General features: G+C 40.8%; 1 protein-coding gene across 1 annotated transcript in view; it reads right to left on the reverse strand.

The window, feature by feature from the left end:
- Positions 1-14,426, reverse strand: part of slit3 (slit homolog 3 (Drosophila)) — a 40,904-nt gene that overhangs the window by 23,681 nt on the left and 2,797 nt on the right. The window contains exons 3-11 of the mRNA XM_010795698.1: positions 13,813-13,881; positions 13,616-13,687; positions 12,050-12,121; positions 9,276-9,347; positions 9,105-9,187; positions 8,897-8,977; positions 7,357-7,481; positions 4,428-4,525; positions 745-884 (exon numbers count right to left, since the gene is read on the reverse strand). Of these exons, the coding sequence (XP_010794000.1) occupies positions 745-884; positions 4,428-4,525; positions 7,357-7,481; positions 8,897-8,977; positions 9,105-9,187; positions 9,276-9,347; positions 12,050-12,121; positions 13,616-13,687; positions 13,813-13,881 (812 nt within the window). The remainder of the gene's footprint in view (positions 1-744; positions 885-4,427; positions 4,526-7,356; positions 7,482-8,896; positions 8,978-9,104; positions 9,188-9,275; positions 9,348-12,049; positions 12,122-13,615; positions 13,688-13,812; positions 13,882-14,426) is intronic.

Genomic DNA, 14,426 nt, shown 5'->3' on the forward strand with positions numbered 1-14,426 from the left:
GTGTGTGTGTGTGTGTGTGTGTGTGTGTGTGTGTGTGTGTGTGTGTGTGTGTGTGTGTGTGTGTGTATGTGTGTTTTAGAGGACACTGTCACAGATATAAAAACTTCCAGTCCAGCTAGATTTTTCTACACCAACCAAGGATCTTCTCGGTTGTTCTGCCCTTTATCGGCCCTTTCTTTCCCCTTTTCCCTTGCTATGTTTATTTTTCCCTTTCCTTCTAGTGCCATCAGTCTGTCATTCTCCACCCTCTCTCTTTCTCTCTTTCCTGTGTGATTGCTCTTAAACCTCCTGTAGGAGCAGTTTCACTGCAGAGAGGCTGTCCATTACTAACTTACCATCCAGTAAAGTGGAAAATGTGATTTGAGTGTGTGTGTGTTTGAGTGCCTAGTTGAGGGACTTGGTGACAGTCCCAGCCTCATAGCTCATGGGGCAAAGACTTCGGGTTTCAGAGGAATCAGAGAGTAGAAATAGACTCAGTGTGGGTAAGTGTGCATGTGTGTGTGCGTGTGCGTGTGTGTGTGTGTGTGTGTGTGTGTGTGTGTNACTTGGTGACAGTCCCAGCCTCATAGCTCATGGGGCAAAGACTTCGGGTTTCAGAGGAATCAGAGAGTAGAAATAGACTCAGTGTGGGTAAGTGTGCATGTGTGTGTGCGTGTGCGGGTGAGTGTGTGTGTGTGTGTGTGTGTGTGTGTGTGTGTGTGTGTGTGTGTGTGTGTGTGTGTGTGTGTGTGTGTGTGTGTGTACCTGTGTAGTTGGGGGGACAGACGCAGGTGTAGTTGTTCACTCCGTCGATGCAGGTGGAGTTGTTCTCACAGTCGTTGTCCTCACAGTCGTCTGGGTTTATCTCACAACGCTGGCCTTCAAAACCCGGTGGACACACGCAGCTGGAAACACACAAACACACAGTGAGCATTATAAGATGGTGACTGAGCAGATCTGAGCACACACTCCTGCTGCACAACTTGAAATAAAACCAGCCGGATGAATCTGCTGCTCAACTTCATCTCCCCTTAAATTATCGTATTAAGGGCAGACAAACTATTGAATCTGTATTCTAGTGGCTTTTATTTCCACTGGTTCTTACACACCACTGGAGTCTTATCAAGATAAATCCCTTATTTTATAGCAGAAATTAAGTTTAATTTTAACGTGGCTGTTTAAAGTTTTACTACTCCTGCCTAGCGCTAACCCTCGTTGACTATTTTCTTCTGCTCTAAAACACATGGGAAAGCAGTCTTCTCTGTTGAACACAGCCTTTTGATTCATGTCTTCTTGTTGTGTCTTTCCTTTACCAGAATGTCCTTCAGGGTCTATGAAAAAACTAAATCAACACATCTCGCGCGAAGAAAAAAAATGCTGAAACAACGTTTTGAATTTCTGGTTTGACGCCACTACAGTTACCACCTTGGCGACTAAAGGAATTATCAAAGCCGACTTTCCCCCTCATCTTCCTCCCCAGATTTATTTCACCCTCCTCTTTTCTCTGCAGCCCTTGATGTCTCTCCTCTTCCCACCCTCCTTATCTCAGTTCGGTTAACTCCCTATAATAGATCACATGCACTCAAAAACACACAGCGCCTTTAGGTAAAGATAAACACCATGAATCTGACCACAGCTGCACTCAGCGGTTCGACCTCTCTCACGACTGTCTCTGCTTCTGTTGGTCTCTTACACTTCACTGAACAAGTTTCTTTTATTGGATCAAAAGATTTCAGAGGAAGGTCATCCTACACATTTGTGTGCGGAACCGAATCATCCCACACAAACAGAAACTGATATATTAAACTGATCCTCATATTCCCTTGCACCTGTGAATGTGTTTCATTGATTCAAATGGTTGTTTCCCATTCATGCCAAAAAGTAAAACTGTCTCATCTTATTTTCCTATAGTAGACAGTATTTATTTACCCTTTTTGTCCTGATAAATGATTAGCTGTGGGTATGGTTATATGTTTTAATTTGCATAAAGTTATACATTTAAAGGAGTAATTCCTCTGCAAAGTCGGCGCCACAAGAAAATGAGACAAGGGAAAATGTAGGAGTTAGAAATAAAACGTTAAGTTTTTCTAAGAAATATAAATCAGAAAAGACGGCCAGCGCAGACAGGGTCAGACAGAGAGCACTGCTCCACCAATCACATCCCAGTCTTGACATTTAAAGGACATTTTTTGACAAATGGGTCCCTGCTAAGAACCGAGGCTAATTGGACTTATTGAATATCCCCGACCGATTATATAACATGATAAAATGTCAAAGGGGTCTGGTCCCCAACTCTTTCTGTCTGTGAGTCTCAGAGGTCACACGTACCCACCTGTGTTGGTATTAACATTTAAGAGAAGATCTGTAAAGGGTAAAGAGACCCCTAATAGCATTACCACGAAGGAAGTTAAAGGCCAGATGCACATCAAAGATTCACAAAGGGCAAAGGCCTTGTTAAGGTACAGGCGGATCTGGTTAAGGTATTCACGACAATTGTTTCAATCAAAGCTGCTGTTTGTCATGAGTCCGAGACAAAGAGGGATTTGTTTGAGACACTGATGACCGTGGCATGTGTGTGTGGACAATTACAGTATTGGTCATGAAGAATGTAGACTACGTTTCTCTCTTTGTATAAATTGAGCAAAATCACTTGTAAGGCTGCCGTAAAGAGGCCCTTTCATGCTTTTGCGGTTCTCAAATGTTCCTGTGTGTTGTATATTTTGTGTGCATCTAAATGGTCTGCAAAGGCTGAAATCCCTGTGTTCCCTCCACAGGGACTTTCTCTCCCACACACTCCCCCCCCCAGCCTGAAACGCCCAATAGGACTCCTTTGTGTTCTTCAGAAACATAGTGACATCACTACGTAAAACTTGTGCTTCTCTTGGCTAGCACTCCAACACATTGTTTGTGATAGGGTAAATGTTGGGACATCTCTAAGCTGTTACTAACTGGTTTCAGACAGAGGGTGAAAAGAGGTTCTGCGGCACAGGCAGTATGATAAAAATAAAGACCTTTTTTTAACATAAAAGGGCTCTTTTTTAGCTGAAGCTTTTTTTTATCACTGCAAAACCTTTATTTTATGAGTGTCAAATGTGGTGTATTTCTGTTCTGGTTAACTTTAATGGCAAAAGGGCTGTTTTGTTAAAGAAATCACCAAATAAAAAAGTCACACTACTCACTTCATTTCATCACTTTTCTTACATTTGGATTACTTTTGGTTTGTGGTCTGCTACTTGAGCTCCATTTGGTCTCATGTCACTATATGTTTAAATTAGGCGTAGAGGTGTGAAAAGCTATTTTAAGATCCCGCATCGGCTGCACTCCCTGAACAGCTGCTGCGGAGATGCTCTTGACCTCCAGCGCCTCCTGTGGAAGCTGCAGGAGTCAAACTGAAATTGTGTTGGGCAGCTCCCAGGTGTGAATGTGTGCAACTGCATGAATGTGAATCAGGGGTTCCTGGACAGGAGCGAGCAAGTGCAGGACGCTTATCCAGGATGAATATAAATGAATAAAGGGGTCAAGGCTTTTTGAATGGGGATTAAAGCTTATGCTGTTCATCAGCTTAAATTACTTGACAGTTAAAGTATTATGGATGTTTCTTTTAATTGGGGATTGTCTGAGGAATGTCAAGGGGGATTTATTTTTCCATAGTCCAAAGAAAGTCATTTAGAGAGCTTTACATGTCTATTGTTTCGCTTTGAACACACTGATTGCAATAAGTCTAAATCTTTTCAGTGGATATGTACAGTAAAAAGTGAGAGCCAGAAAGACTGATCATGTTTCATCATGCATGCATGCTGATCATGCATTGCAAATACCCTACAATAAATGACCTGTGCATTGTACAAAAACACAGATACCACATACATTTGGGTATCAATGCTTATTTTAAAATGAAAGGCTCATGTCGACATAATTTCTTTGTTGTGATAGATTATATTATATGGTGCTTTACATAATATGTGTCTAACCACCAAAGAAATACCACACATGGGAACAGTGTGTCGTCATGTTAATGGAAACTCAGTTGAGCGGTGGACACTGACAGAATTTTAAAACATCCCTTGGAGCATGTGAGGAGGTCAGAGAGGGCGTACAGATTTAATGAGCAACCCAAATGGGGGTTCCTTCTTCCTGTCTTACCCCCTCCTCCAACCCCACAGCAAACCCAGGCAGGAAAACGCATCATATGGTCAAAGTAAGTTGCTATCTTGGATAATGCATTGTCCAGTGATGACTGTCCAACCTATTCATGTAGTCAATATTTATGTGAGCCGAGTAAAGTACATTTTTCTTTAAAATGAGAATACAGGGGGATGTTTATAAAATAATCACACTAATAGAGAGGTGTGGCAGTGCAGTGGCATATTGAAGCTTAAGCTCAATTACACAGCTTTGGGGGTTTGAAACTACTATATAAGACATATTATTTAACAATAGATTTGTACCTGAAGTGGTCTTCAAAGCCAGTCTGGATGTGGCAGGTTCCTCCATTAGTGCAGGGGAAACTAACACAGGCATTGATGGGTATTTCACAGTTGTGACCCTAGAGGAGAGGACAAGCAAAAAGAAAAGGTTATAACTGGACATCAGATTCGATTATTCTGGAGATAATACGACGACAGTTCTGCATTTACTTTGGCTCTCCATTACATGTTCCTGTTACTTTCTGATTGTGTTAAACACTTGCACTGACAGCAGAAGATGTGGCTAATAAGCTACATGCTAATGATGGGAAACGTACGTTTGGGTGACCAGATGGTGCAGGGATAAAGGCAATCGCCCACCAGAGACATGGGATCAATACCTTGCATGGACCTAAAGAGTAAATACAGTTGGCAGCAATGGTGTGCCTGCAAGCACTGCAGAATTGAAATACATCTCTCTGGGATTAAAAAACGTTTATAAAAACTGAATTTCTATTTTAATATGGAATTTTTTTTCACTATTGCCTTTTCCAAAAATTAAAATAAATAATATTTTTGGACTAATGACAGGTTGACATACAATGACCGTAGGTGTTATTGCTTTTTCAAGGAATAAGTCGAGCTGGGTAGGCCAGACAGTTTCCATTTAGTTTTTAGACGTATATCTAACTACCAATTTTCTGCTCAAGGACCTGAGACTTTTTTTATATTTGAGATGTAGCGAAAGCCTGCCAATAGATAGAAGGTTTAATTAATCTTATTCTGGTTGGTTAATCTAAAAATACGGCAATTTCTTAACCAACCGCTCTACTTTCTTCCTTTTAACCCACAAGCACAGCAATCAGCTCACCCATGTGTTTTCACTGTGCAGTGTGCACACATGTACAGTATGAGTACTCTGGCTGCTGCTTTGATTCATTGCTCTCTTCACCACACACCTGTTTTCTAAATAAACAGCTTTCACTAGGAACTGTATCATGTATCAGAGTCCTCCACATACACACCCACTCTCTCTGTCTCCACATCGAGCCCTGGGGCAGTAGTTTTAATTTCAAACCACCAGACCTTTGGCCACCAACACACCCGCCTCCTCTGATCAAAGCAGCTAACAGGACGTTTGTTCTTGCTGTCCTTCTCCATCTGTCTTCATTATTTCCTCCTCTTTTCCTTTCATGTATATCTTCACTTTTTCTTTCTTACTTACTCTCCCTCTTTCTACTCTTTCCTATCAATTTGTTCTCAGTAACCCATTTGCAATTTGTCTTTCTTATACATCCACCTAGGTTACTCTATCTCCTGTTGTTTGAGTTTGTCTCACTTCTTCCTCTTCATCTGTCTCTCTCCCTTCTTTGTTCTCTGCGGCTCCTTTGATTCCTCTAACACATTTTAATTAACGTTGTCCAAGTGGACACAGAAAGGAAAACATACACTCAGACATGCACATGCACAGAAACACACTTAGGTGCAAACACACACCGGTACACACACCCATACACACACCCCAACAGTCCCTGTTTTCCAGTCTGTGACCTTGGCAAGTGATGGTCTAATTAAAAGCGAGATGAAGGCTTTGTCCTCCTGTAAAAGCCCAAAGGTTATGAGGAGTGTGCACACATGAGACCACAAGTGTATCTGAAAACTGCTTGCACATACACACACAAACACTGATACACACACACACACACACACACTCCCACAGAAGCCTGAACCGTCTGATCTCTACACACGTACAAACAATCTGGTTGGTAATCTGATGTGTACACACATACATTCACATACATTACACACACACACACACACACACACACACACACACACACACACACACACACACACACACACACACACACACACACACACACACAGCCTTAATGCAAATCGAACTCTCACTACTAGATTTTCATGTCTTTCCTAACGCAGGGTCTTGACAATTATTACACCCTTCGTCTTTTGACCGGTCGATACCTTCCAGGTCAGCAAGCTGCAGTCATCATTTCTCTATTGATGAACAGGTAGATGCATTATGCATGCAAGGCCAAAGCTAAGCTAGATAATACTACTAATACCAAAGGCTTATGCAGCATGGCTATCCATCCAGGATACCTTTCACACATGCAGCTGAGCCAGTTCCATGAATCTGACAGCAAAAGTAACAAATGTTTTGCTGCTGTGCCGCCCAGATCCACAATTCAAAGCTTCAGGATACAGAGGGAACATTGCATAAATAATGCTTATTTATGAGACAGTGCTGGTAGTAGGGATCAGGGGATAGAGTAACCTTGTCAAGTTTCACATCTACTTCATTATAATTTCACACTTGAAACATTTTGTAATCACTTTTAACAATTAAAGGTGGGGTAGGTAATTTTGGAGAAACCAGCTCGAGTACGCTAGAATTTGAAAATACACAGCCGGAAAAAATCTGCCACTTCCTTACAGAGCCCCTCCTCCAACACACATGAGATAAGTTTGTGCACAGATGGAAGGCTGACAGGCAGGTCGGCCATCCAGTTATTTTAGCCGGCTAAAATGATTGGTCGTGCTTTTTACAGCACTACGGCTTCCACAGAGGAAATATTTGTATGTATTTATTGTCAAAGCATTTAATATATTCATTGCTATCGGGATGTTAAGAGCATTCCATGGAATATAACAAAAAGTGTTTCTGAAATAAATGACATACCCCACCTTTAAATGGAGTATGGAGGGGATGAACTTCTTACCCAATAAGACATAAAAAATGGTCAATACGGGATCATATGAGGGATTTCTTAAATGTATATTTGTATATTAATATAGATAAAAAGTGCATTGGGACCTTGCAATATCACTTCAAAATCTCTAATATTTAGTAAACTGTGGGTTTGTTGAGATTAAACGAAGTTGGCTTCTATTGTAAACTAAGGACCGAACACATATTACATACACTATACTCTATATAGTGTCTCACCTTGAATCCATACGGGCAGGAGCAGCTGTAGGATCCAGTAGCATCAGAGGCACAGGTACCATTGTTTTGGCAGGGTGCTGCCAGGCAGGGGGCGCACTTAGACATCAGGCTGATGTCTACCGGACCTACAAAAGATAACAGAGCCAGGTGAGTGTAAGATACACGAGGGAAACAAGAAATGGAGGTAAGGAGAGAAAAAGGAAGCACAAATGGATTGTTTCCAGTAAAAATGTGTGAGAGGATAAGAGAAGTAAGAGCTTATACATGTGTTTTGTTTTTCAAAGGCTGGTGCATAGGAGCGAGCTTGAATCCCTGTGATGATGTGAGTTTCCTCTATACCTGGACAAAGCTTTGATCCCAGCACCTGAGTGAAAGTACAATTTATACTACCCACTTTCACGCCCCTGCGTTGCTGTTCCTCCTTGCATGTACTGTAGGACCATGGTGTTCAAGATTTATTCTTTTCAGTGTGTAAATGTCCCCGTGGTCTGATACCAGGGGAGCCCTGGGACAGGTTATTATAGAGCTGAGTTGACCCTGTCCTCAAGATATAACTGAGAGGTTTTTTTATGTTGCTCAATCTTTCTCTATAAACGTAGGCAATCCTCTTTCAGAAATGGCGAGCTGTACTGCTGAGTAGAGTACTAGACAGTAGTTCTTGATGCATAAATGCTTGATTAAAGTTTGTTTTCAGAAACATAACAATAGCATAACAATATATACAAGAACATTGAGGTACATTAAAGTGGCTCACCCAGAAAAATAGGATTTGCTTTAAAGCCTTCCTCTAATCTTAGCTATTTGCTGCCTCCAAGCTTTAAACATTTATCTAAAGTGCAATATCTCCAAAAAACGTTGTGCTCTGAAGAGGTGGAAATGCTATACAGAAGAAAACACAGTTGCTAAAGCCAATCCCATCTCGCACTTAGAGTAAAAGTTAGAGCATGCTACACCTTGGACAGGTAACTTAGTCTACAACACATTATCGCACAGACAAAAAACACATTCACACGTCCTTTAAGACCAATGAACAGTTAAAGGTTTGTGGATGTTTTTGGACTGAAGTCCAGTGGTCGGCAATCGATCTTGCTGTTGGTCTGAATTGCACACAGCCATGTAAATGTTAGACCGTTGGCAGCCCTCCTCACCAAAAACACTGAAACATGACCTGAGACTGGGTATAAAGTCAATGTTGGCCCACAGATTGCCTAAAGACAAAAGCCAGACCAGTGGAAGAAAAGCTAATCACACAGTTGCTTGACTTCCACTGGTCTGGATCTTTCAATGGAACACTCCAAGGTCAAAAATAAAATACTCCACCAATGAAAACAAGTAAAATGGTCAAACTTAACATAATATTAAGACTCAGATAGAGTAGCAATCCAGTTCACTTTGAAAGAGTCATGACACAGAACAAGATGTTTCCAGTACTAAAACAGGACATACCTGATATAAAATACCTGATATAAAATACTGGTAGCAGTTGATGATAAAAAGACCAAAGGAGGTCAGTGAGCAGAATAAAAAGGAGACTATTTACCTTTACACTGGAATCTGTTGAGTGGCGTGGTGAGCAGGAGCCTGTCAGTCATGTCAGGAGGTCCCGTACAGCGAGCAATGCCTAGAAAAACACATTTACCGTTAATTGACATCAACAGAGACTTCTCATCAACAACATTTGAGATCAACTTAACAGAATTTGACATATTTTGGATGGAGGTATTTTGATAGATTTTGTATTTTCTTACCAGGCTCTTTGAAGCCAGCCTTGACCCACTGAGAGAGCCAGCGCAGGTCACAGTTACAGAACAGGGGGTTGGCACCAAGAGCACTACACACACAAACAGAATTAAAATGTTATCCACAACACTTGCAGTCAAGACACACACACTATAGTAGATGAACGGCGCTGCACTTACAGGTGGGACAGAGCGGTCAGGTGGTTGAAAGCTCCTTCTGGTATTGTTGAAAGGTCGTTACCATGGAGAGTGCTGGAGAACAGAGAGAAGTGTACATGAATATTAAATACACAAAACTAACCTTGTTACAAATTTAAAAGGGTCACTTTCTGACCCGTTGTTAATTTTAATTAGCACTTAATTAATTTGATGAAGCATTATTTTATAATCACACTTTCTGCAGCAAGTAGAAGGATGCTAAAACATTTATTTTGTTTGGTTCGAAGCATGTAAAAAGACCAGTGGTTAACACAAGTTGTTCATGTTTTGTCAAACGTCTTGAACACAGAAAAGGGTACTCGCTGGTGCTGTGGTGTGGTTTGTTTAAAGCTTAACATAAGTGTTTAAATTGAAAGCATTTACACTTTAAACTACATAAAGGTTGTATTTATTTGTGAGTTTAGCATGCTGAACGAAACATATACTGTATCATAAACGTTTGTTTTCCAAAGAGCTTATTTCAGTATTAATCCTACAGTCAAATATTCAATTTCCTATTTGTCCACAAACAATGACGATGCTATTTTTCAGGTGGGCACATTTTGAAATGGATGATATGGATGGGCAATCATTCCTTCTACTATTGTACTTATATTGACACAGCTGCCATTGTTAACTGTCCTTACTTAGATACAAATCGTGAAACTGTGTTTAAGGTTTACGTATCGTCAACAGCACTTATGACTAATCGTAACACACATATCTAAACAAGCCCACTGCCTCAAATACTGTACATCATATCAGAGGTAAATGGAACTGAAAACCAAGCTGCCCAATACTGGATTTCCAACAAACTAATACACCAGCCCTGACTAGCTGCATGCTAAATTATTCAAATTATCTGTGGTTCCTCGGCTGCAGACACACCGTCCTCCCATTTTATAAGGGAACATAAATCAAATATTTCTGAAAGAAAAACACAAAATAAACAGATTTCTTATTTTCATCGTTGGACAATAAATGTCGTCCTGGTCCCTGAATATAAACTGTCTCATATGGTCGTGCGTGTGTGTGTGTGTGTGTGTGTGTGTGTGTGTGTGTGTGTGTGTGTGTGTGTGTGTGTGTGTGTGTGTGTGTGTGTGTGCTATATGCCTGTGTATCAGTGAAAATGTACGTGTTTGTGTGCATCACCGTCTGTGTGTATTTGTGCATCTATTTATGGTGGTCTAACAGCCCAAGTGTAAGTCTGGCCCAGAGGGGGTTGTGGGTAATGAGGAAGTGACAGTGATGGCTGCCTGGCAACCAGTTGCTATGCGGGGCCAGACAGGGATCAGTCCCCAAGGCAACATCAACTAAAATGGAAGGAAGAAAGGAGGGAAGAAACAAAAAAAAAAGCAAAACTTCTACAAGGAAAAAGCTTTGTAGGAGATATATATGTGGATATATAGAAGAAAGGCCAGAATCAAGGCACACTTCTTTACGCCTGAAACACCGACATTTTCTTAATGAACAAACAATGGTGGCAATAGCTCAGGAGCAACTGTATACAGAGTATGATACAATGCAAATGTATCAGATCTCAATTGATTATTTATGTTAATAGGGCTTCATTTGAACGCTGTTTATAATGAATGTTACATTTTACCAATAGATCTTTATCTTTTTCCTTTTGAGCCAATAGTATCACTAACATATTCAGTAAAGATTATCAGTGTTAACTCTACTATTTGCATTATATTTTGCACCAAAAACACCACTGTGCCATCAAGCTTCAAAACTACATATTCACAGAATTTAAGTTGTTGTTGTAAAAATGTTGTCCAAACATATTTAGAAAAGTAAAAGGTGAAAGTGGCTACATTTACTCTGTGATGCAAAACATCAGGGAATATGATAATGTAGCCTTGCTTTGTTAAGCCTCTACCCCTAGACAGGTTGGTTTGATAATAAATAAAGACACTCAATTAATTAGATTTTCATTTAATTACCGCTGGTGTTTTTCTGGGTTCCTTAAAACTATTTTGGTGTTGATTATCAAGAGTAACAGACACTGTTTGAAAGCTATGCTGCTGTTATGTGAGTATACTTGTCTTTGGGGTACATTTACCTTTAAGACATGCTTGATGATGATGTTAAAGAGTTGTTTAACACTTAATGATAATCATGTTTTATTTCTGGGGATTTCTGACCTTGCTGCAGAAATGTACAGGTGTACCGCAGGACCCAGTGCCATCAATATTATTACCAACGTACAACTTGAAATGCTACGTATGGCATGTATACGAACTAAGAGTGTGTGTTTCAGGTTGTATGTGTGGGCGAGGATGGTTAGACAGCAATATGCATGTGTACACTGTGCCTGTGTGCGTTTGCGAGACAGAGGGTGGACAACCAGATGGATGACTGAGAGAAACAGAGGCTGGAGGTCGATTCATCAAACACAACATTGGGCGGGGAGAGAGAGAGAGAGAGAGAGAGAGAGAGAGAGAGAGAGAGAGAGAGAGAGAGAGAGGGAGAGAGAGACACACATGTGGAAAAGAGAGGCCAGGATGCAGATGGAGAGGCAGTATTACAGAGGAGATGAGAGATTGTCACTTTTATCTCCTTTAGTACCCTGAAACAACAAATGATTGGGTGGCTGTGACTCATTGTGTGACTGGGTCTTAACATGGCACTCGGCCTGGCACCAGGGGAGTGATTAAACTTTGATTGAGCTCAGTACTATGACTAGCAAAGGGAAGTGTTGAAAATTGAATTCACTGCGGCACTTGAAAAAGATGAAGCTTGCTACTCACAGCAGGCGTAGTGACTTCAGCCCGTCGAAGGCGTTTACCGGGATGCAGCGAATCTGGTTATAACTCAGGATGCTGAAAGACAGAGGACACGCACAAGGTCACAACACTCAGTTTATGAAACCATACGCTGTTTTTCACAATATGATTTACTGGGATTAACTCATTTCAAATGTCATTCTGTTGTCTCTGAGACTACATCCCTAAATGCATTACAATTAATGTAGAGGGGCTGAAATAAAGAGATTAAAAAGAGGGAGGACAGGAGGGATGACACAGCAGATTTGGTTTAAAATACCTAAAGCGTAGCCACTGTAGGTTAAACAAGGGGATATAAACTGGAGGCCACCTTTCAGTGTGTGGAGTTTGAAGAAATCTGCCAGAGGCAAAGCTGAGGCTCCTAAATCACAGCATCTCTCTTCTGAAACTGCCAATGAACTAAAAAGTTTAGTAATGTATGAAGGTGAAGAAAAAAACATGAAAGGACAGAATTCTGATCAGGTTGGCTGTTTCAGAGTGCCATCCTTATTCTCACATAATTAAGCCATATAATGATGCTGTGGTAAAAAGCTGACTGTCTGACCAGGAAAACACAACAATGGTGATCAGCAGTTTTGGGGCTTATGATGCTCTACAATGAAGAATCATAATGACTGGTTATCAACAGTATCTCCAACTTCAGGTTAAAAACTGATGTTGAATTTAGAGAATGTAGACTAACAGCCAACACGTCTACAGGTTGGGAAAATGTGGAAACACTCCTCCACCTCGGTGTGTTTGGGCAAGGCATTTAACGCAGCAAGCGTTCCACTGATGCTATCTGCGGGCTAACAGTAGGACTCTGTGTTTGTACTGGGCAGCTCCCAGGCATGAATGATTGCAACCTCTATGAAATATAAAACTAGGCGTAGCTGGAAAAGAGCAAATGCACTTTCCATCGACACATTACAATTCCTCCAAATTGATGTGAAATCCATGGAACAGATAAGATAGAGGCAGAAAAGAGACGACTTTAGCAATAGAAGGACATTTTATGTGAGATTGAAAGGCAGGAAAGAGTTGAAGAGAGGGGAATTTCAGAGGAGCCAAAGCAGATTATAATCCAAGAGGTTCATTGAGTGAGTGAAAGGGAGGTGAAAGGACATATTTTAAAAGGAATAATACGATGGGAAAGCAATATACTACATGTAAGCAATGAGATGAAAGAGGAATATGATAGAAGAATAAGATAAAAGTGAAGCTTGAAATGAGATGGGGGAAAGGCTGGGGGGAGAATAGAAGAAGGAGGAGAAAGGTGAAGGGTCATTTCGGGTACAATTAGGACAGAAGTGGGGAAGCTAGAAAGGAGAAGATGAAGATACAGACGAAGAAGAAATAAGAGAGAAAAGAAGAAGCAGGAAACTATAAAGAAAATGTCAGGAGAAGATAGGGCGATTAATCAAACTTAAGAGCAGAAAAACACTGATTTATCTTGTGGGTTTCACCCTTACACACACACACACAACCAATCAGGACGTAGACGGTGTTGTATGCAGGCATGACTAGGTGAGCGTTGCCACAGTAACTCACAGTGTGGCTAGTTGAGTCATGTTGTTGAAGGTGAACGAGGCCAACGTGCTGATGCTGTTGTTGCTCAGGTCCCTGTGTGGATACAAGCATAAAGTCAGGACACACATACACACTCAACAGATGCATGGCAGGTTATTTAAATTGTCTGCAAACAAGAATGTGTGTATTCTGTTCAAGGTTATGCGAGTGCTACGTACACCAGTGACAGCTGCTTCAGGCCGGCCAGCTCCTTGGGCACAGATGTCAGCATATTACCCTCCAGGTATCTAGAAAAAAAAAGTGCATAGTTAGTGTGAAATATATTACATCTACTATGTATTTATTCACCTATACAGACCTACGGGCTGAGAAAAATTGCAATATACGACATAAAAGTTTTAGTTGTGCAACTTCTGTCACACCAAAGAGAGCAGGAGGCAGGGGACATGCAAAGCAGATGAGAGTATATTTTGAACTCTGTTGGGAAGATAAATGAGGTAGAGCTTTATTGATTATTCTGCTAATGGATTAGTCAAACAACAGAAAGATAATGTCCAACTATTAAGATAATTGATGTGATTTGTCATGTTTTCAGCCTCTCAAATACAGAGAATTACCGTTTTACCCCTCACAAACAGGATATGGGATCTTAAATGTTGTATGATATTTGAAATTAGGGCTGAACGATTAATCGATTTTAAATCGAAATCGCGATTTGAAATGATGCGTTTATCAAATCGCAAAGCCTGCAATTTTTTTTTACTTTTTTTTTTTTTTTTTCTTCTTGTGTGTCAGTCATCCACACCAATCAGAAGTGCTGTGCTCCACATGT

Source organism: Notothenia coriiceps, unplaced genomic scaffold, assembly GCF_000735185.1.
Source record: "Notothenia coriiceps isolate Sejong01 unplaced genomic scaffold, NC01 NC01_scaffold00002204, whole genome shotgun sequence".
Lineage (NCBI taxonomy): Eukaryota > Metazoa > Chordata > Actinopteri > Perciformes > Nototheniidae > Notothenia > Notothenia coriiceps.